Source organism: Lipotes vexillifer, unplaced genomic scaffold, assembly GCF_000442215.2.
Source record: "Lipotes vexillifer unplaced genomic scaffold, Lipotes_vexillifer_v1.1 scaffold36, whole genome shotgun sequence".
NCBI lineage: Eukaryota > Metazoa > Chordata > Mammalia > Artiodactyla > Lipotidae > Lipotes > Lipotes vexillifer.
This window is the reverse complement of record NW_006792448.1, coordinates 2033478-2057990: the sequence shown is the minus strand read 5'-3', so window position 1 is coordinate 2057990 and position 24513 is coordinate 2033478. Positions and strand designations below refer to the sequence as shown.

Genomic DNA, 24513 nt, shown 5'->3' with positions numbered 1-24513 from the left:
AATACACTTTATTGAAAAAATATTTGCTTCATGATGTGATGTTGAGCAAAGATAGCAGAATAGTATGCATTATATGAGTGAATGCACATACAGATGTTAATATGCAAAAAATAAAAAGAGCAATCCTGGAAGACGAGATTATAGGTGAATATTTTTATTATTTTTAATTTAAATTTTCAAAATGGGAAGGGCATAAAGAAAATGAATGGGAGAAATATTTACTTCAAATTGGCTGTCTCCACCAGGAAATTTCCTGAAAAAAAAAATCAGGAGAGATGGTCTGAGGATAATCTCTAATCCCATTCTGACCATAGGTTTTCTTTTTCTGTTTTTTTTTTTTAATAAGTTTATTTATTTATTTTTGGCTGCATTGGGTCTTTGCTGCTGTGTGCAGGCTTTCTCTAGCTGCAGCGAGCAGGGGCTACTCTTCGTTGCGGTGTGCGGGCTTCTCTTGTTGCAAAGCACAGGCTCTAGGCACGCAGGCTTCAGTAGTTGCAGTACATGGGCTCAGTAGTTGTGGCTCACGGGCTCTAGAGCACAGGCAGTAGTTGTGGCACACGGGCTTAGTTGCTCCTCAGCATGTGGGATCTTCCCAGACCAGGGCTCAAAGCCGTGTCCCCTGCATTTCGCAGGCGGATTCTTAACCACTGTGCCACCAGGGAAGTCCCAGGTTTTCTTAATTATTCCTCTCTCTCTCTCACTTCACTGTAAACAATCAAAGTAAAGAGGATTTGCAACTAGGAAAAACAATCTAAGTGTCTCATTCCTTTTGGACTGTAATAACAAACTAATACAGATTGGGTAACTTATAAACAACAGAAATTTATTTCTCACAGTTCTGGAGGCTGAGAGGCCAGATCAAGATACCCGCAGATTCAGTATTTGATGAGAGCTGGCTTCTGGGTCACAGAGATTAAGCATCTTTTTGCTATGCTATCCTACGATGGAAGGCAGCAAGGAAGTTTTCTTGGGTATCTTTTATAAGGGCATTAATTCCACTCATGAGGGCTCTGCCCCCATGATCTAATCATCCCCCAAAGACCCCATACCTTCTAACATCATCTTAGAGGTTAGGTTTTAAAATATGAATTTTGGGAGGACATGAACATTCAGACTGTAGCAATGAATTAGACACACTTGCTGCATTACTTAGGGCTCTCCAGAGAAAGAAAACCAACAGGATATAAAGAAATATATACATAGACAGTAATTTATTATAAGAGATTGGCTCACACAATTACAGAGGCTAAAGGTGGCATTATCTGCCATCTGCAAGCTGGAGGCCCAGGAAAGCCAGCAGTGTAGTTCCAGTCCAAACCCAAAGTGCTGAGAAGCAGAAAAGCCCTGGTCCGAGGGCAAAAGTCCAAGAAACAGGAGTGCCAATACCCGAAGACAGAAGGAGATGGATGTCTCAGATTAAGCAAGAGAAAAAATTCACCCCTCCCCCACCTTTTTGTTCTATTCATGCCCTCAATGGACTGGATGATGCTCACCTACACTGGTGAGTATGATCTTTTTTACAAAGTGTACCTATTCAAACGCTAATTGTTTCCAGAAACACACTCACAGACACATCCAGAAAAAAATGAAATAATGTTTGACCTCTGGGCATCCCTCAGCTCAACGTGTCACACAAAATTAACCATCACACTTGCCAAAGACATAAGTTAAGTGTTTAAATACTGGCAAAGGGCACAGAGTCACAGATTCAGTCTCATTAAAAGCATTTAGTCATTAAAAGCATTTAAGCACTATTTGAAAGGTTTTACACCTAGAAATTTTTGTTCCATCATAAAAAACAAACAGCATTCTAACACTCACCTAATTTGTTATAATCATTAAAAAGTGAATTCATATTTCAGTACCCCAAAATTTGACATCTATCACAGGTGTGTTACAATTTTAAATAGGAAGACTCAACAAGAAGTTCACATTTGAACAAAGACTTGAAAGAAATAAGGAAGCAAGGGAAGAGTCTTCCAGGGAGAGGGACCAGCACACACAAAGGCCCTGAGGTAGGAACACACCTAGCATACTTAAAGAACACCAAAGAGGTCAGTGGGGTTAGAATGAAATCTGCAAGAAGGAGAGTAGTAAGAGATGAGACCAAAAAGATAACAACAAGCCTGAAAGGTCTAAAAGCTGTAACAGATTGATAAATTCAAATTCTTTTTTTTTTTTTAAACATTTATTTCTTGCATTGCTCTATTTAGCCAACCCTTAATACTGCCCTGAAAACCGGCTATTCTGCAGCTTATTTACTCTTTACGCGGGCCTCTCACTGCTGTGGCCTCTCCCGTTGCGGAGCAACAGACTCCGGACGCGCAGGCTAAGCGGCCATGGCTCACAGGCCCAGCCGCTCCGCGACACGTGGGATCCTCCCGGACCGGGGCACGAACCCGTGTCTCCTGCATCGGCAGGCGGACTCTCAACCACTGCGCCACCAGGTAAGCCCATTTTAATTATTTATTTATTTTTGGCTGTGTTGGGTCTTCGTTTCTGTGCGAGGGCTTTCTCTAGTTGCAGCGAGCGGGGGCCACTCTTCATCGCGGTGCACAGGCCTCTCACTGTTGCGGCCTCTCTTGTTGCGGAGCACAGGCTCCAGACACGCAGGCTCAGTAGTTGTGGCTCACAAGCCTAGTTGCTCGACGGCATGTGGGATCTTCCCAGACCAGGGCTCGAACCCGTGTCCCCTGCGTTGGCAGGCAGACCCTCAACCACTGCGCCACCAGGGAAGCCCTAATAAATTCAAATTCTCAAAAATAGTTTTTAAAAATGTATCATGGCAAAAACAAACATATACTAAAAGCAAATAAGTCAAAAAGCAAACAAAAAAAATGTACTTTAAATTTATGTCACAAAGGACTAACCTTTCTAATGTAAAATTGGTCCTAGAAATAGATACAATAAAGGTGCCAAAATGAGAATGAGCACAGGATATTAGCAAAAAATGTTAACAATTCTAATGTCTTTCAACAGGGGGATGATTAAATATAAACTGATATTGATCTACAACAGAATATAATGCAACTTTTAAAAACAAATGAGAAAGGATGTAGAGAAATCAAAACTCACATACACGGCTCGTGGGAATGTAAAATGAGGGAACCACTGAGGAAAAGTTTGGCAGTTACTCAAAAAGTTAAATACAGAGTTATCATATGACCTAGCAATTTTACTCCTAGACACATATCCGAGAACTGAAAACTACGTCCACACAAAATCTTGTACATGAATGCTCACAGCAGCATTATTCAGAAAGTAGAAACAACCCCACTATTTATCAACTGAATGAATGGATAAACAAAATGTGGTGTATACATACTATGGAATAGTTTTCAGCAATAAAAAGGAATGAAGTACTGGGGCATATGCTATAACATGGATGAACCCTGAACACATTACACTAAATAAAAGAAGCCAGATACAAAAGGCCACACATCATATGATTCTGTTTATATGAAATGTCCGTAAAGGTCAAACCTATAGAGACAGGAAGCAGATTAGTGGTTACTGGGACAGGAGGGAGGGGGAAATGGGAAATGACTGCTAATGCGTACAGGGGTTCTCTTTGAGGTAATGAAATTCTGGAATTAGAGAGCAGTGATAGTTTCCCAACTTTTGTGAATATACTAAAAACCACTTACATATATACTTTGAAAGGATAAATTTTGGGGTATTTGAATTATATCTCAATAAAGTTGTTACTTAAAAGACAAAAATGAGAAAGCTCTCTGAATGCTTGTATACAGAAACTGCCAGGATAGACTACTAACTGGAAAAAGAGGAAAATTCAAAACACTATGTATAATTTCCAACCTTTTATATGAATACAGGGGGAAATAAAAATCTAAATTCGTAATTGAATATATATGCATGAAAAATTTCAGGAAGGATACATATGAAACTAAGAATGAACAGTGGTTACTAGGGAGACAAATGAGAAGGCTGGAAAGATGGGGAACAAGGACAGCCAGGAGATTGTTCATGTACACTTTTACGTGTTTGGTATCTGAACAACATAAATGTATCACCTGTTTGAAAATGAAATTAATCAAGAACAAAAAATAGAGGATTATCATAAATTATAAAATCAAAATTTACTGATTAAAATCTGATGACACTGAAATAAGAATAAACAAAAAACTAAATCATATTGTGGTACTCTGAAAGAGTCACTGACCCCAAGTGAGACAACCTAGGATCTGTTTCTAAGTTCTCTATTAAACTCTGTCTATTAACTTCAAAAAATAACTCCTCTGGGTCTCAGTTTTCTTATTTGTAAATAAGTACATTGGGCAAGATGACCTCTAATGTCAATTCTTGCTGTAACTTTCTATGATGCTCAAAAAAAGGAATTCAAAGCAATGTTTTATTCCTGTGGAAACAAAATTTTAAATCCATTAATTGGGCTATCTTAAGTGCCAAATAATCAAGGAAAAGAGCCAAGACAGGCCAATACTTGAAAGAAACCAAAATTCTACCATGCTGAGTGTGGTGGTTTTTAAAAGATGAAAAATGTTTTAAGCCAACAGATCTTTCTTGTTTAATGTCCTTGCATAATCTTCAGAAGATTTTCATTACACAATCACCAAAACAAAGTCAACTTTAAAAAGCCAAAATGTTGCTTCGGCTGCCATATTATCACAAGAACTTTCCACCATCTGGGCTGGAAATGTCCTAGAACAAACTACTGCTGGAGCAAGTTATTAATTTCATGTGAAGAAAAAAAAAAGGCACCATGACCTTGCAGTGCTCTGCTAGGGCAGAGTGGAACACTTGGATAAAGACAAAAGCCTTCATGAAATGGGTGTTAGTGTTGGCTAAGGTCAAAGTCAACGAATATGCAGGAGAAAAAACCATCCTCCTTTGACTTGCTATTGGATAAGAAACTGACAGTACTGTAAATGGAACATACGTTTAACAAAAACAACTGACAAGTTCAAAGGATTAAGACCAAAAATTAGAAATTTCAATGTCATGCCAACATGGAGATGCCAAAAGTAAAATATGAGGAAAGACTAAAAAGTGGTATAGTGTATTACAGATACGGTCAATAGCAGTAATGGCTAGTTTTAAAAGTTAACAAAATCAAAGACATGGTAATACTCCTCATTTATAAAAGTATTAACAATGGAATAGAAAGTGCCTGGAGGTTAGGCACCAAGAAATCTGCATTCTAGTATCAGAACTGTCATTCGTTACCTTTATCAGTCACCTTATCTGTCAGCTTCATCATACATAAAAATTAATGGAGTGGATCAAATAAACTCAAATATCCATTCCATGTTTTTACAGCTTCTCAAAGAACTAATGCTATATATGTAACAGTGCATCAAATGTATAAAATATAGCCACATACCTTCTTGAAATAAAGCTCAACCAAAAAGAGGTTTTAAAAACATTCTAAAAAATCAAAAGTTAAGATGGATTGATAAGGTGGATACATAATAATAAAGCAAATATACCAAAATTGTTATGTGGGTGTCCAAATTGCAATTATGCCAGCTTAAACAAAGAACATTCATAAACAAAGAACAATCAGAGAGAAAGAGCTCTCAAGAACTAGAAATGATTGCTAAACTTTCATCGAAAGTTACAAATGGCTTTTAAATATATGAAGAGATGTTCAGCCTCACTTGTAACAAGTGGATGCATATAAAGATCACAATATGATTTCCATTTTTAGCATACAAAAAATTTTATAATACACAATATTGTCAAGGCTCTGTTAAATGTTTTTGGTGGGACTATAAATGATATACTCCCTTTAGGGAACAAGTTTTTACCAAATTTATTATATTTTTATCAAATTTTAAAATGGTCACACTTAACTCCAATTCTAAGACTTAAATGAGGACTATATCTGTATATATGCCTTAAGTGAATGTATGTATATGTACTACATCCAGACAATGGAGTATTATTCAGTGCTAAAAAGAAATGAGCTACTAAGCCACGAACACAGAGGAACCTTAAATGCATGGTACTAAGTGAATGAAGCCAATCTAAAAAAGCTACAAACTGTAGGATTCCAACTACATGACACTCTAGAGAAGGTGAAAATATGGAAACAGTAAAAGGATCAGTGGGGTGACCAAGGGTTAAGGGGGTGGGAGGGATGAACAGGCAGAACACACAGGATTTTTAGGGCAGTGAAAGTACACTTATGATATTGTAATGGTGGATACATGTCATTATGCATTTGTCAAAACCCACTGACTGTACAACACACCAACAGTGAACCCTAATGTACACTATGACTTGGATGATAATGATGTACCAATGTAGGTTCATCCACTGTAACAAATGTACCACTGTGGTGAGAAATGTTGATAGCAGAGGAGGCTAAGTGTGGGAGGAACGGTATGGGAATACTCTGTACTTCCTGCCCAATTTTGCTGTGAATCTAAAATTGCTCTGAAAAATAAAGTCTTTAATTAAAAAAAAAGAAATAGTGTCATATTATTTAGAAATACATATAAAGGTAAGATAAGGGTAAAGATTTATATAAACCACCAGGATAGTCAAAAACGAAAAATGACTGTCTCTGGAGAGCAAAGGACAAGGAGATTTGTTCTCATCATAAGCCCTTTGTGCTATTTGATTGTCTTCCCAAACCATGTGCATACATACGTTACAATTTAAAATAACTGCATCAGCATCAACGACTAGCATGAAATATCCAAAGGTAATGCAATCTGGATTGTGCCCAAAAAAGAAATCACTCTGTAAAGAATTAACTTATATAAGTAACACAAAAAATTAAAAAGGAAAAGGAAATCAATTGTTTGACTGTTGGTAGAATTAAAAGTTGTAGTTATTAATATCAAACCACCTCATTCATATTTTGCTATACATGTATTAATAACAGCAAAAGAAATTAGCAAAAGCATCCTGTACCAGTCTTGCTTTCATAAGAGTAAAAATTCTTTGAAGGCAGAGATTCAACATTTTCAGGGCTGAGCTACCGAAGAATCTTGCAAACTAACCTTAGGAAAGTCACTTCCCTTCTCTCTACTTCAGTGCCATTATACACAAAATGAAAACGTATAAAATAAGCTTAATTCTAGTACTAAAAAATTCAATGATTACACGCCTCTAAATAGTCCACAACTTACAAGGAAACATGCAAACATAGGCAAAATGACAGTCAGGATTCAGGACTCTGCTTTAGCTGCTGCTAATCTCTCACACATAATGCCAGGCTAGAACCAGTCCTCCAAAGCAGCCAGAGAAGCTCCTCCAAGCAGCCTGACCCAAGAGGAACTTACTTCAGTTCCCACACAAACTATGCAGCCTTGTTCTTTTGAATCTCAGACATGCTGCGTCCTATGACCACTATACTTGTTAATGACCAAGTGCTATTACTTTTTACTGAGAAGTTTAAAATAGGAAAATTGACTCAGAAGCAAATATATTGTTTTCCTTAAGTACTTAGTATGTGTAAAGCAACACAGTTTTATAATCATAAAGCATTTTAAAATTTATAAAAGCATTTTCGAGTGCATTACTTTGGTCTTCAACGCAATCCTAATCAACAGAGTAGGCACTGAGAGCACTAGACACGCCTCATCCCAGGATGAGATGCTCCCTCTCAGCTGCAGGCCCCTCTACTGCAGCTCAGGACATGGTGTATTAAACTAACAACTTGCCTGGCTGTTCCTTCAATGGCTACATGAGTTGATCTCCAAACTCATGCACTTCAATCTCCACATCTAAACTATTAAACAACTGAACCAGATGTGTTCAAATGTCTTTTCCAAGTGACAGTCTATGATCTATGAACCCCAATTTTAAAATGAGAAAATAGGCCTGGAGTGACAATGCTGATGAGTGGTAATGCTAGGATTCAAACACTATCTTCTGGATGCAGAATTAGTGGTGTTTTTCCCTAATACATAATGTCTCCTACACTTCCTGGCAATACTCAATAATGCAATTATGAACAATCTGAGCACATAGTTTATAACATCAACATTTGTGGTACTGGATATATCTCCGTCAGATTTCTTCAATAAACCTGGTAAAGGCTTACATATTAAAATTTTTTAACCGGGACTTTTTCCCCAGAGGCACCAGAAATCAATTTTCAAACTAATAAGCTATTGTGAACTTAATTCTGTCTTGGTATTTGAAAATGCAGTCATCTTTAATTCAGTGCTTGTAATGTCTTAAACATCTAATTCAACCAGAAAGCTACACGAGATATTTACTTTACAGCACCTAAAACTTAAATGCTGACTTGTTTTAGCTACCCACTCTGCTGAGACTGGATTTGAGAAGAGTCTGGGTATCAACATGCAGGGCTGTACAAAGACATTTTCCCAACAGTTAGGCCGTTCACTGCCAATGTGGGTCTCTCCAGTTCTTTCACTCTCAAAAACTTGCAGACTTCACATAAAGAAACTGTTTATGGCTCTTCAGGTTCTTGAACCACCTACTTCACCATTGCCACCAAAAGTTTTCAATATTCAGATTTTCCAAAGTATAACATCTAAGCCAATACCAACAACTATGGGTTGAATAAATGTGTATTTTACATCATTTTATTACATTTCATAAATCCAGTAAAGTTAATTTTACCAATAAGATTCTTAATCAGTTTCATCCCTCCCCAAATACATCCAAAATGGATTTCAGAGAACTAGCTCTAAAATATATATATGTTCTTTTATATCTTAATAAAGAGAACCCTAAACCTAATCAAACATTTAGTCCTTTTAACATTCAAGTCTTTACTCCATCAAACCACATAGCTTCTCCAGCCCTAGTCTTCCACAAACCCTCCACTATAATCAAACGAATACACTTGTGATTCTCCAAACACATTAGACGCATCCAAGAGGCCTCTATGCAGCTCCTTTCTGCCTCCTTGAAGACCTAGCCACTGCTCATCACTACAGCTCCCAATGACTGCAGCATGTATCATTTGTTCCTCTTACTGGGGTATCTTTCTACACATCTATCCATCTCTAAGCTCTTCCAAAGTCATGCCTTTCTTTGCCCAGGGCCCAGTACTGTAAATACACATAGTTTAGTATATTCATATGTTTTTGTGGATGAACTTAATGAAAAGGAAATTATTATATTGTGAAGGGATCATCTGGGGGACTACTGAGATACAATGCTGACTGTCCATCCCTAAACTAAATGGCTCCAGACTAGTTAGCATTTATAGCTAATTAATCTACCGTTTCCTTAAATATCGTCAGATGTAATTTCTCAGTGTTTTGGTTTCTAGTAGCCCCTTTCCACTGCGAACGTCTATAGTGTTTATAATATAATGTACCAACTGCAAGGGGCTTTGAGCCACTATATCTGCAATGGAACATGCCTTAGCACACTACTGTGTTTCCACATAGACCAGATGATGAGAAACAGACAAAATATTTAAGCACACTGAATAGGTTGTGCTCCCACGGATTTACTCATTCAACAAATATTTTTTGAGTCTTCCACTGGCCAGGCTAACCTGAGTACTAAGGGGACAGCAGTGAGCAAAACAAATGTTAACGCAGGAAGAGCCCTTGTTTTCATGTAGCTTTCATTCCGATTTCTTTGAGAAATAACAGGTAATATGAAAAGCAGTGATACGAGCTTCCCTGGTGGCACAGTGGTTAAGAATCTGCCTGCCAGTGCAGGGGACACGGGTTCGAGCCCTGGTCCGGGAAGATCCCACGTGCCACAGAGCAACTAAGCCCATGCGCCACAACTACTGAGCCTGCACTCTAGAGCCCACAAGCCACAACTACTGAGCCCGACTGCTGCAACTACTGAAGCCCACGCGCCTAGAGCCCGAGCTCCGCAACAAGAGAAGCCACCGCAATGAGAAGCCCGCGCACCGCAACGAAGAGCAGCCCCTGCTCGCCGCAACTAGAGAAAGCCCGCGCGTAGCAACGAAGACCCAATGCAGCCAAAAATGAATAAATTAATTAATTAAAAGCAGTGATAAGTATTAGGACAAAAAAACAAAGCATGATAAAAGGACAGAAAGGGTCTTCCCTGGTGGTCCAAAGGCTAGGACTCCGCACTCCCAATGCAGGGGCCCAGGTTCATTCCCTGGTTAGGGAACTAGATCCCACATGCTGCAACTAAGGATCCTGCATGCCGCAACTAAGACCAGGCACAGCCAAATAAATAAATAAATATATTTTTTAAAATGGACAGAAAATGAGAGGCGTGCTATTTTAGGGTAGTCAAAGCAGCTGTTTCTAAGAAGCAGAACTTTGAGCAGAAGGAAGCTTGAAGGAGGTCAGGACAAGAGCCATGCAGATGTCTGAGGAGAGATATGCAAGGCAGCAGAAGGAAGGTCAAAGGCCTTGAAGACAGCAGTGGGTTGGCATGTTCCAAATTAGCAAGGACACCAGTGTTATTGAAGCAGAATGAGTAACATGGACAAGGTCAGCAGATGACATCAGATACCCCTGCACTGAAGCAGCAAAGTCCCACTACACAGACATAAACACACTCCTGGAAAAGGCGGTGAAGGCAATCCAGTTTGAATATCGTATCTTTATCAATATATAACTTATGAAAAAACTAAAGTTTCTTAAATTATAGAATTAAAAAATCTGCCCATCAGGGCCAGGCTGAGAATTAAGCCATCCCAATCCTCCTTACTGAGTTCACAGGTTGATAAAGAAGAAGACACAAAAATGGATCTCAGAGGAAGAGGCTGGAGGCCACAGAAAGGCCCACTCTAAGCAGACCTCTCAGGACTTGTCCAGAGTGAGGGCACAGAGGCAAGGAGTAGGGCCTGTTCTTGACAATGGCATCATTGTAAACAGCTAAGAGTGATAGCTTTGACAAAAACAATAGCAACGAACAGAGACAAAAAAACAAGGAAAGACATCCAGTTCAAGTTCTCAAAATAAACTCTATTTCACAATAAAAAAGCATCATAAGCAGTCCTCAAAATGTAAGTATTAGGCCCATACAAGGTAGCTGCTTATGCTGCTAGAGCCCCACCTAAACTCCATCACTGGGAAGAATCACGGGGTCTCATTCAACCCTCACGGTAACACTGAAAGAAGCAAACCAGTGTCACAAATTCTAAGTGTGTGCTTTCAACTCTGGCCTGCCGACCATGTTCCATTACACTCTCCATTAGTGTCTTGAGGGACATACCTTTATCGTACCTTATTCCTCTCTCATTCAACTCCTTGAGATCAAGAAGGTATAACAATTAAAGACAAGGTTTTACTTTTGGAAGACATTTCAGTTCTACTGGATCAACCCAATATACACTAAAAAATGTCAAGTCACGAGACATTGCCTGACTTAATCTTTCTTTTAAATACATATATAAACGCTGAGAGGTGTGGTGTTAAGGAAGGATTCCTGGAAGGTGTGTAATTTGAATCTGTCTTTGAAGACTAACACCTCAGAGAATTAATATTTTATCAAGAAATCCAAACTGAGCAGCAGTATCCACTTACTACTTAAAAGTCCATTTTCTTTACAAATGAATTCCTACAAATTCTGGGAGTTTAAGCTTCCACAGTTGATCCTGTTCTCTTAATGATGAAGTAAACGTATAGATTTCTAAATGTCTATCTACCTCTGCTCTTGGTAATCATTTGCTTTCAATATTAATAGAGTGATCTCATAGTCTCAAACAAAACGTTTACGCTAGTTTTGCATTACCCACGATGGCGATTAAAATTCGTCTCCTCCTGCTGTTCACCCGCTAATGCAGCACTGGCATGCCAACGTTAAACTTCGACGTTTATAGCGAGACTGATGATAGTCAGGTGTGTCTAGACCATCCCCAGTTTTCATAGGTTAACATTCCTCCTTAAATTATAAGCTGATCGGTAACACTGCATGCACTATGGTTATAGTAGATGAAACATTTAAAGAGTAGGTTGGTTTCACATGGAAACTGTTACCAAGACAAACCTTCTTGTAGGATGGAGCTCCAAGAACATTAAATCATAAGAAATTGTTTCAGCAGCTGGTTAAAGCTGAGTGTACATAATACAAGACATCTGGTTGTCTGTGCATTTTCAGTTCATTTAAAAAGTATAAACACATAAAACACTAAAATGTTTGATTTATTACAACACTGCTTCCTCTCCAAGAGTGTTTAAGTGGCTGGTCTATTTATTGTATTCACAGCTTATTTACTATCTAAAGGGATTTATCATTTCCATCCCCCTTAACTTTACCATGACATTTTATCAACAACAGCAACAACAAAAGGCACTCACATTCAGGATATATACAAAATTGCTGGTGTTTGGTAACAACAAATGTAATAGAGGTAGTGCTACTTTTAAAATTAAATCAGGAACACATGAAGCACCACAACACATACTGTGATAAGCAAATAGTAGGCAATATATGTGATCCCCTTCCCACATCTGACCATAAGTAACAGAAAGCTAATAGCCACAGTGGCTTAACCAAAATAACTGTTTGCTCTTTTCACATAAGGAGAAATCCAAAGATAAGCCATCTAGGGTTGGTGTAATGGCTCTATAACTTTATCAGTATCCCACACTGCTGGGACGCTGTTCTTCGTGTGTGGCGCCCAGCTTCATAGTTTCAGCATGGCCCAAACACTGCCTCCACATCCAGGAGGGAAGAGAAGGGCCAAGGGCGACGGGCTGAAGGTGTACATGCTCTGCAAGCTCATGACTTCTGCTTACGTGTAACTGGCTCAAACTGTGTCACAGCCATATTTAGTTCCCCAAGTGCTGGAAAACTAAGCTGGGCACACCCTGCCCCCAACAGTACTGGAGAGGAAGGGGAGAAAGGATAGCAGGCATGCAAAGAGCTGTGTCTGTCACAAGAGTTCAACTTGCCTGGGACATTTTTCCCGTGCCCTTCCCTGTCAGTGATTCCTCAGTTGTCTCAGCCCTACCTTCCAGGCTGCACGTCACCAGACGAAGTCACAACAGGCTTTAGTGGCTCTCATTTCTAAATCTATATTACAATTTTGGATGCTACACTTGTGCACAACAGAGGCCAGGAGCCTGTTTTCTCACAAATACCTGTCTTTCGTTATGGGGCCACCGAAAAGTGGCACATTTCCAACGATATCCCCACATAGACTGAGATTCTGTAATGATAAATCTTAAAAATCTACTTTTTTACTTCAAAAAATAATTCCTTTAAAATATGCATTCTTGGGAATTCCCTGGTGGTCCAGTGGTTAGGACTCCAAGCTTCCACTGCAAGGGGCATGGGTTTGATCCCTGGTCAGGGAACTCAGATCCCACATGCTGTGCAGTGTGGCCAAAAATTAAAAAATAAATAAAATAAAATATGCATTCTCGATGGGGGGGGTCGAGATCACCCTCAAGAGGGTGAAAATTGGTTCTTAAGAGGTGAAAAACTTCATAGATATTATAATGATGTGTGGCCCTCAAAAAGGCCATAGCACATACACAGATATTCAGTGTATCTGGGGTATTCAAATTTCATTAGGACTTCAGAGAGGCAATTAAGAAAAAAAGGTTGAGAGTAATTGCTTTAAAAATAACAGACATTTTGGGCTTCCCTGGTGGCGCAATGGTTGAGAGTCCACCTGCCGATGCAGAGGACACGGGTTCGTGCCCCAGTCGGGGAAGATCCCACATGCCGCGGAGCGGCTGGGCCCGTGAGCCATGGCCGCTGAGCCTGTGCGTCCGGAGCCTGTGCTCGGCAGCGGGAGAGGCCACAACAGTGAGAGGTCTGCCCAAAAAAAAAAAAAAAAAAAAAAAAAAAACAAACAAACAAAAAAAAAAAATAACAGACATTTTGAATCACATAGAGACTGCATTCAGCTGTAGTGACAGAAATCTAGTTGTAACAGTGGAAACAAATAAGGGTCTAGTTTTCTCACATGAGAATTCCAAGGGCGGGGTATGGGGTAGGGGGAGGAGGTGTGGTAGTTGATGACTTTGGTTCAGCAGCTCAATGACATCAAAGCAGAATTTTCTCTGAGCCTCTTAGCTCTTGGTGCCAAGATGTTCAACACAACTCTAAAGAGACCCTGTCCACATTCCAGAAAGCAGGAAAGTGGGCTCTCACAAACAAAAATATACGTACGCCTCCTAGATGAGTCAGGTCCCCTTAAAGAGCTGTACCCATAAGTTTCATTTGAGGACTTCCCCCCCACATCTCACTGACCACACATAGCTTCAAGAAAGGCTAGAAATGGAAATGTGACCTCTCCAAAAAAGGCCAGATATAGCAATAAAATCAGGAAGCAAGGAAGAAGGGGAGAACAAATAATGGGTGGAAAACTAGCTGCATCTACCACATATATACTAGATTTAACTGTTTCCCTCTCAAACCCTTGTTTACAGAGATTAATTCTGTGCCTGTCATATGCTCAGTATTGCTAAAGAGCTTATTTTCCCCTCAACAACATAAAATTCTTGTGTTGATGACAGGTCGTCAGAGTCTAAATATTAGGCAAGAGAGACAGAAGAAGCCCATGGATAAAAAGCATAAAAAGCATACATGAAAGTACTACACCACAACCCACAAACTCTTCAGCATGATCAATTACCATCTTTAATATACAAAGAAGATAAAACTAATCCTAGCTTAGCCAGAACTTACAAGAGTGGAATATCAGTGATTAACTGCATCAAACAGCACAGCAATTCTTCCAAAAGATCTTCTGAGTCAGAACCTGGTAAGACACATAAAACGTTTTTTAACAAAGTGTAAACCAGAATTCGGTTGTTCAGCTCACTATTTGTTTTTTTTTTTTTGGCCACGCCATGCGGCATGCAGTTCCCCAACCCAGGATCGAACCCGGGTCCCCTGCAGTGGAAACAGAGTCTTAACCAGTGGACCACCAGGGAAGTCCCAAGAATTCAGTTATTTAGAAGTTTAGTTTTCATTCCTAATGAAAATAAGAATAATTACTATTACAGAAACTCAAACACTAATGTTGACCTCTGAATAGAATCTATGTCATGAAGCAAGTCAGCATCTGTTATAATCTTCATCTAGTAGATGAATTGGGTTTTTTGGGTTTTTTTGTGTGTTTGCGGTACGCGGGCCTCTCACTGCTGTGCCCCTCCCGCCGCGGAGCACAGGCTCCGGACACGCAGGCTCAGCGGCCATGGCTCACGGGCCCAGCTGCTCCACGGCATGTGGGATCTTCCCGGACCAGGGCATGAACCCGTGTCCCCTGCATCGGCAGGCGGACTCTCAACCATTGTGCCACCAGGGAAACCCTAGTAGAGGAATTTTGATCACCAGCTATTTATTCTATCTCTTTTAATGCTTGAAGGTTAACTATGCCTTCTATAGGCCAGTAGTTTTCAAGTTTCTTATACCGCACTATGTTTTTTCAAATAAAATCTGATACTAAAGTCAAACCGATAAAATAGATAAAAATTCAAGCTGTTCCAGCTGCTCTGTTTGAATCAGGAATAGACTATCTGCACCTTCTCCCCCAACGAATATCTGACCTAACCCTTGATCTCCTTGATGAGCCTCAAAGTGCCTTCTCCGAATCCATGGAGCCCCACCAATCACAGACTGAAACCCGCTAAGAGGCCAACCACCTCTTTACAAAGAGCCAAAGACAAAATGGCTTTCCCAAGTCACAGAATAAGTAAGCAGCAAAGGTAAGTTACAAATTACGGTTCCAATAGAAATGCTCCTCTGTCCCAAACTTCTCTAAGCCAAGTGACCTTCTAACTTCCAAAGCCAATCAGGATCTCACGCGGCTCCTGGCTTTGGACATTACTGACACCTACTCCTTCATGAAGTTCTTTCTTCTCTCAGTCCCTATGCCTTCTTTCTAACCTACTACTTTTCCTATTCATTCCCAGTATCTGCTACCTCAGAATGCCTTTCAACATTAACATGTTCCCCCAGAATTCCACCACCGGGTTTCTTCTCTTCATGTCTCACTCCCTGTGTTCTCCCTTCATCAACCATCCCTTACACGCTGGTGATTCCTAAGTCTACGGTTTTCCTCTCAGCCTCTCCACTGCATGTCATATTTTTTATATCTACTTACCTCCTGGCCACCTCTTCACTGGTACCTCAACCTCAACACACTCAAAACTGAACTCCTCTTTCCCAACACTTCAAATCCAGTTCTTTATTCTTTATTGTCCTTTTTGGTGACTACATCAGTAACCCAAGCCGCAAACCCAGATGATTCTCTCCTACTCATCTTTTTATAACCAATCCATCTTTAGGTCCTCTCAATTACACAGTCCACCCCTCTGATATTTCCTCTTTCCTTAACTCCTTGTCATTCTTTCGTTCATTATGTCATCATTTCAATTCAGTTAAACAAATTTACTAAATTAAAACTCATTCTGGAACTTCTTTAAACCTTCTTAACTAGTATTCCTACCTCTAATTTTACTCCTCTCCCATCCAAACCCCAGTTCACTATCAGAGGGAGCTAACTAAATTCCATCCTTTCATTCTCCTGGCTTAGATCTTGTCAATTGCTTTAAGCTGATTACTACACATCAGAAAAAACTCAAAAGCCCCAAAGTACAGTATGTCAGACCCTGCAAGATACAGGCCCTGAATCCCTTTCTATCTTTATCTCCCACCATTACTCCCTTCGTGATTTATATTCCTGCAATGCCAAGTTGCCTAATACATGCCGTATCATGCCTCCCACAATTACATTCTCTCTTCCTGGAATGCCCAAAAAACCTGATTTTGTTTTTTTTTTTTAAAGCCCAACTTTATCTACCTGAACCATCCTCAGTCTTCATCTCCTCCATAAAATCCAACTCTCTTGCCTCACCCTGAATAAAAATAATCACCTACACAGCATCTATGCCTGTGCATCTGTCTGTTGTTATAAATGTTGGCTGCACTATCTTAGTTTCTGACATGTAAAGCTGTGGCCCCTATTAGACTTTGTCCTTCTTCAGGGTGATGACTGACAGAGAACTTGGCACATGACACACACTCAATACATGGTCACTGAAGTGAACACAGGTGTCTAAGTCCAAATCTAGTGGTTACTTCCAAAATATCAAAGCACTTGGAATCTCAAAACGAAGTTTAGCAATTCTGTTTTTCTAGACCACAGTATCACCTGGTATCATTAGAAAGTATGAAGAAATTGCTTCCTGCCTCGCCAAAAACAGAACTGGCACAGTAGCCCTCTGAGAGGTCAGTGAAAAGCTCGAAGAGATTACTCTTTCACGCTGAAGACACAAATCAATGCTAAAAAGGATACACAACAAGAATCAAGTTCAATAACCACATTAAATCTCATTCTAGAAGTGGTAGGCTTATAGCTCAACTAGTGAAGAAAGTCAGAAGAAGATATAACTAAATCTCTCTCTGCCAAAGCTGTCCAACAGGATCACCTTACAATGCAGGGGACATGGGTTCGATCCCTGGTCAGGGAATTAAGATCCCACATGCCATGGGGCAACTAAAGCCCGTGTGCCACAACTACTGAGCTCTCGCACCTCAGCTAGAGCCCACGTGCTGCAAACTACAGAGCCCTCACACTCTGGAACCTGTGCGCCACAACTAGAGAAGAGAAAACCCACACACCACCACTAGAGAGACGCCCGCACACCACAACAAAGAGCCCACGCACCGCAACAATAAAAGATCCCACGTGCCACAACTAAGACCCAACGCAGCCTAAAATAAATAAATAAATAAATAATAAATCTTAAAAAAAAAAAAAAGCTGTCCAACGTAACCCAAACGAGTTAACAACCGATTCCAACAAGTTGGTTTGTTGGCATATAATACATAATACTTATTTGCTGAACTGTCATTCCTTGGCTTACCCCAGAGAATGTGGTGACCCAGACCCAGCAAGAACATTTAAAGTCACTCACTGATTCCCTAAAGAACATTTTAGACCAAATAAATTAGCCAGTTTAATAATATACCCCTGGTTCAGCCAAGCAGCCAGCACAAGGTTTTTTTTTTAATACTTATTTATTTGGCAGCGTCAGGTCTTAGCTGCGGCATGTGGGATCTTTCGTTGCGACGTGCAGGCTTTTCTCTAGTTGTGGCACATGGGCTTCTCTCTAGTTGTGGCACGCGGGCTCCAGAGCACAAGGGCTCTGTAGCTGTGGCACATGGGCTCTCTAGTTGTGGCGCGCAGGCTCAGTAGTTGAGGCGCGCGGGCTCTACATACTCAGTAGATCCCGCAGTATGTGGGATTTTAGTTCCTGACCCAAGGATCGAACCAGCGTGCCCTGCATTGCAAGATGGATTCTTAACCACTGGACCACCAGGGAAGTCCCCAGCACAAGTTTTTTAATTACAGAAGGTGAGGGAACAAGTACTCAGGACACACAGATGGTGCTTGATTGGATTTTTTTCCTTCTGGGGAGTAATTTAATTTTCAAATCTTAAAATGCCAACAAGGATCCTCTCTTTGGTTCCATGTGCCATCCACATCATGACCTCAGCCAAGTTTACAGCTGGTTAATTAAGGAGTACATACACAGCTTTGTTATCAATGTAATACAATACTAATGAAAATAATGATAAAGCCATTTCATACAAGTAAAGAGTAGCATTTCAAGGCCAAAGTTCTAACAAAACTAAAGGCAAGAATAAGCAAATTCCAGGTGAAATTTCTGACAACTTCCATTTACTAAAGCAAAAACATTCTTGCATAATACTATATTCTTATTTCTGGGGCTAATCTAGAAGCAAATAATTTCACAGCAAGTGAAGAGTGACTGCTTAGCAGGTTTTACAATAAGCAAGTCACTCATATTGCATTAGTTTCCAAGCAGCATTTTTATCACTTAGCTTTCATGTGAGGCCAAGTATCTTCCTTAGTTTCAATAAAAACAAGTAAATATAAAACTCACCTGCCAAAAATTATTCATGCATTTCTCACAGGAAAGAGAATCTGAAAAGTCCTTGAAATTTGCAGGTTCATGACAAAGTAAATTGATGTTCTTTGAGTAAAGAAATTTGCAGAGATTCAGCGTGTTTACTGTGTTGTGAACTTTTATAACCTAGAGCTGTTATTTTAATCTCTTAAAGGGTTTTAAACTGCCTCTATATCTCCAGTTAAATATTTTAATATTTTAAATCATGAGCATTCCATTCTCTCTAGCTCACACTAATCTTAACAATAACCCTTAAGGAGCAGGTATGATCATCATCATTTTACAGATGAGGAAATCAAGGCTCAGAGAGGTTAGTTTACTTAGAGTAAGTGGCAGAATTCAGAGTTAACCCAAATTCAGACTTCCAAAGGAGAAAAAAAAAAAAAAATCTTACAAATTATTTCTATAAAGACCTGTTTCTACAAGCTGGGAAAAAATCCAGTCAACCAATCCATGTTTCACTGAAGACCCTAAATACAAATCCCTGGTAAGTGAGTACTCTGAGCCGTGTTAGGGGACAGATTGGAAATACCACATATTACTTTACACGTCAAGGTGACAGCCTACACAGTCGCCTACACATTCATCAACACATACTCAAGTTCTTGACTTAGATATCCAATTTACAAATAATCTCAAACAAATAATAAATACAAACTCTTATTACGAATAGTTTGCCGATCAACGTCACTGAAATCCCACCCCTATCCCTGAGGTTCTCCCATTTTAAAGCCCAAATGCTACTTCCCAGGTCCCTATGAGCGTCAGCAGAGGAAGGTGCAAAGAAAGAGAAAGAAAGACAAGATTTATGTTCCCTCACAGCTCTAATAAATCTACACCTGAAACTAAGCTGTGGCCAGTCCCTGTTAGTGCTTTCTGCTCGGCACCCATTCAGAATCACGGACTAAGATTCAACTCTCTTATTTTGGTCTTCAGGAGACAACCAGAGGTAATAAAATACCGTCATAACCAAACGCCTTCCATCAGAGTTGGGGGGAGGAGGGGTGGGGAAGAGAGAGAGAAAAGAAAAATTTTTAAAGCACTCATTTGAGGAAGGGGAAAAAACAGCACTGACAGAAAACAAAGCAGCAGCCAGAAAAAAGAAACATATGGGTCAATTAAATCAGGTTACACGTAGTTATTAGAAGGAATATTAAAAGACAGAGAGCTAATCATTGTTTTCCTTGCATTCAGAAAGTGAAACTGTCAGTTTCTCAATGCTGCCCAATACTGTGCTAATACAGGTACTTAAAACTTAAGAATTAACAGAGCTACACTGCAAAGAGTGCCTGAAAGTTCAGAGCAAAAGACTTCCTTAAGATGAAGACACATAGCTAGATTATACTTACTATAAACTTCTACTCAGAAAAAACATGGCAGAGTCTAGGTTACTGTCTATTTTAACTGTGAAGCTAATACTGGAATTATTCTAAAGTATTAAAAATCATATTTAAACTTCTAATTAGCAAAATCAAATATGCCTCCATAAATTAATTAAGGAAAAGCAAATGGATTCAGTCTTTTCTAAAATTAAAACTGGTCTACATTTCCGTGCATTACAATATTTATAAACCTGTGTTGCACAACCATTCCAATAAAATCTGCAATAATTTTGGTCAACTGCTATTACTGCAGTCGAACAGAAATGTTTCTAATTACCCTCGAGGATAATATACTCTATGAGGTTTCATTATAAAATGTGCCAATTAGTAAAATTTAATTCATTTTGTTCTACTGATTACATAAAAGAAAGAAGGGGAGAGAAAAAAATATCGCAAATCACACTATCACCTATTAAATAGCCAAAGAACAAGTCAGGAGTCCCTAGAAGCACTTTATTCTTCTGCAAAGTCAGATTACAAATCTTATACACTAAATATTTTAAAAGAATAAATCTGCACTTTCCTTTTTCTCTGAGTCACATTGTTCAACTATCGTGGAGTTTTTTTTGAAGGGGTTTGCATTATTTATCTATAACTAATGAGATTAAGCTATTAAGTTTTATATTAAGACAAAAATAAAACCAAAATCACTCACCTCCCCCCACAATACAATTTCTGGTTCACCTGTTGAGCGACAACGGCCCCAGGCCCTAGGGACCAGCTTAAGCGGAGGAAAGAGCAGTAAAGCCCTGCCATCATGGGAGCCAAAGCACCTCGGCCATCAGAAAAAATCAAAGCTACTTTCAAAGGAGAGAGATTCACCTCCACTGCATTTAGTAAAACAAATACACCACGGATTTGGAAGGTAATTCCAAACAGTTTTGAAAAGGTTTTAAGCCAGAGGGGAATAAAGAGGAAATTGGTTGTGTTGAAGAGGTGTGATTAAGGATTTTTTTTCCCATAAATTTCCATCTCATTTAATTTTTTTCTTCTGTTTGTTTTGGTCTCTCACAAATTATGTTTTCTCACCTGTATGGGATCCCTGACTCCCCATCTACCAGCTAGAGGGAGACAAACGGCACAGCCTGCCACACGGTGGTTCCCACAGGTAGGTTGTGAGCTGCTTCATTGAGGGGCATCTAAATGTCCGTTTCTATAAGTCTTTTCCCTGTTTTGGGTTCATTTTCTCCAGAAGAGTATCCACTCGTCTTCTGGCAGGAAAGAAAGTGGGGTGGGTAAAACCCCAGTGCCAGCATTCTAGAAGCCAAGTCAAGATGCCTCACTCTTCCATTTCATAGCCTTTTCTCTAAACCCTGTTCTCAGTACACCACTGCCTCCACTGTGCCCAAGAGCTCAATAAGGGAGGCCCCATTGGTCCAGCCTCTACAGAGAGCAGAATTTAGTACTAAACTGGGGAAGGGGTGGTCCCATGACTGTACATGACAGGGGAGAGATGTTTCCATCAATCCCCCTGGTTGTCTGCCTTCAGACACCTGGCACTTCCAATCCACAAAAAATAAACAAACAAACAAAAAAAGCAGTACTGTAACAAATTCAATAGACTTAAAAAAAAAACCCAAAAAACATTGTGTCCCCCTCTCTTTCTCTTTAACCTAATAAAGTCATAACTTATTAAAAATCCCTTTACTGATCTTTCATCGGGGTTTCAGGAAAACGCAAAGATGATCATGTATGTTTAATCTACTATGCTTGAGAGCAAGTCCTACAAAATAAATGATTTTTAAAAATAAATATATATTGAACTATTCTGCGCCAAGGAAACGTAGTCAAGCAAGCCTCTTACCTGGACTTGACAAGTGCCTAGTCTTTTTTTTTTCTTTTTGCGGTTCGCGGGCCTCTCACTGTTGTGGCCTCTCCCATTGCGGAGCACAGGCTCCGGACACGCAGGCTCAGCGGCCATGGCTCATGGGCCCAGCGGTCCGCTGCACGTGGGATCTTCCCGGACCGGGGCACGAACCCGTGTCCCCTGCAGCGGCAGGCGGACTCTCAACCACTGCACCACCAGGGAAGCCCGTGCCTAGTCTCTTTCTACTCTGCACAAAGCTGTGCTAACTGGTTCCCAGGCTTCTCAGGCCCACACGTCTTGCTCCGCCCAGCTCTCGGCAGGTGCCCTTCCTCCTCCCCCTCCTCCTCACCTGCCCCTTCTGGGACACAGGTAGCACGTTCTTCCAGAGCAAACCTGTGTTCCCTCTCTGTGCTCCAGATCCTAGTGCCTCTTACTTCCCTGGACCTTTTTACTGCTTCTCGCCCATCTTTTTTTTTTTTTTTTTTGCTTTTACCTTTAGTCTCTCAATCTCCTAAGGTATCTTCCTTCATTTAAAAAATTAAAAATATCTGTAAAGAAACTATAACTGGCAGCAGTATTGTGGAGTAGTTACTCCAAAGGGCCCTCCTGTACAAAACAACGAGTTCTTGGTTAAAATACACTCTTTAGTGCGCTGATGGGCTTCCACAAAGTAAAGGAAATCTCCAAGGACCCCAGCACCATAACCAAAAAGAACCACCACTACAAGCAAACAAACTGTGGCTTGAATCCAGAGTAAAACACTGAACAATAAGCAAACTCTAAGGGTAGGGTGTCCTGAGGATGAAGCCAGCTACTGAGAGACTAAGTCTTCAGACTTGCCACTGGGAAGCTGAACCTGAGAGCCACATTAAGCCAAGAACTGCTGAAGGAGACTGAAGTGGCCTATGGTGCAGCCCCTGGATCCCTTTAGAAGCAAATGCAAATCCTACCCTTATTTGGGGCCTCAGGTTAAGATCAAACAAATAAAAGCTCACAGTCAGCACCATCAAAGACATAAAGAAACAAGCTACCATAAGTGTCTGCAGAAGCCAGCAACAGATTTAGGCCCCTAAGGACTTAAAAGACTAGCTTTATGTATAAAAAATGTAAAATAAATATCAGTTGTTATATCAGCAAAAATAGGACATAATATACCAAGACAGAGGAAAGGAAAACTTGCACTGAAGGCAAAGGGAGCAGACAGCTTCGCAGTACTTCACAGCTCTGCCTATAGGGCTGGCTTTGTCCCCCTGATCATTCTCGAAGGCATGGGATAGTGGAAAGGGCTATGTTTGCACAATGATACAAACTCTCTGGGAAACAGTCTACTACCACATCATACATAGCCTACAGGAAAATGTTCAAATATGAAATCCTCACAAATTTCAATTACAAACTGAGAGCGGACTAAGAGTCATACTACCCTCGTAAAGATGGCTTCACTGAATATGGCAGCAATATCCATCTGATCATGGCAGTATTACAGTGAGTTGGGATCAACAAAAAATTCAGTATGCTGCAATAACCCGACAATCCTAAAATGCCTTGGTTGATTTGCTCAATTGTTTGCAGATGGCCCTCTACTTTTGTCAATTCAAACAACCCTTACCACTGTATCTTACCTATCCCTGAACAGTCTTTTACACACCTAAGTCAGATATTCATATACTGGCTAACAAATGGATGTTTTCAGAGTGAGGTTCCATTTTTTACCATTTAAAAGTATCTGTGCAATCATTTAATTTTATCGCACTTTTACAAACTGTAAAAAGACGTTGACAGAAAATATAAAAAAGAACTTATACTAGTGATAAGAAGTAGAAATCTCAAACTAACAACCTAAGGCTACGATGAAAATAATTACACATGCCCAAAACAGCAAGTCTTTAACCTTAAGGAGATGTTCACTGGACTTAAGCTGGTGGACAAACAGCAGCTCAGCTGCAAATGAAAAGAACAAAAGAGCATGTATAAAATCCTGAATTGCCAACCAGATAAAGGAACAGGACAGTCTGTCAGCACACAAAATCACCAATTGCCAAACCTCACAGGCAGTTCTTTCAGTGAGACAACCATCCTGATAAAGTGGCCATGGTTGAAGAGTGTCGTTTTTGTCCTGCCTCTACATGAGGCTACCTGGGATGTACAACAAAACCATGCTTCTCAAGCCTGGATGTGAGTGGGGAGTGCAGGTACAGAGAGGGTACTGTGGCAAGACGTTTGGCCCCCAAATAAGCACAGTGTATCTCTCAAGTGCATCAATTAGCTCAATGGTAAGTAATGGAAAAAATGATTTTATATTAAAATAAAAATGATATTGTGTTAAATAAAGCACAATATTTGCTTAATTTTTGTGACATAATGCAAAACAAAGTATTGGGTTTGCAGGTGCTGGTTGGACTATGCTCTCAGGCCCAACAGGGATAAACATTCCCTCCATTCTTGCTGACAGAACTTCCTGGAAAGGAATGCAACTCACTAAACAGAACTATGTTTTGGCACTATTGGTACC

General features: G+C 40.0%; 1 protein-coding gene across 1 annotated transcript in view; it reads right to left on the bottom strand.

The window, feature by feature from the left end:
* The window catches only part of DYM (dymeclin), a 392339-nt gene that overhangs the window by 300663 nt on the left and 67163 nt on the right, over positions 1-24513 (bottom strand). The window contains exon 6 of the mRNA XM_007465597.1: positions 14560-14632. Coding sequence (XP_007465659.1) covers positions 14560-14632 — 73 coding nt within the window. The remainder of the gene's footprint in view (positions 1-14559; positions 14633-24513) is intronic.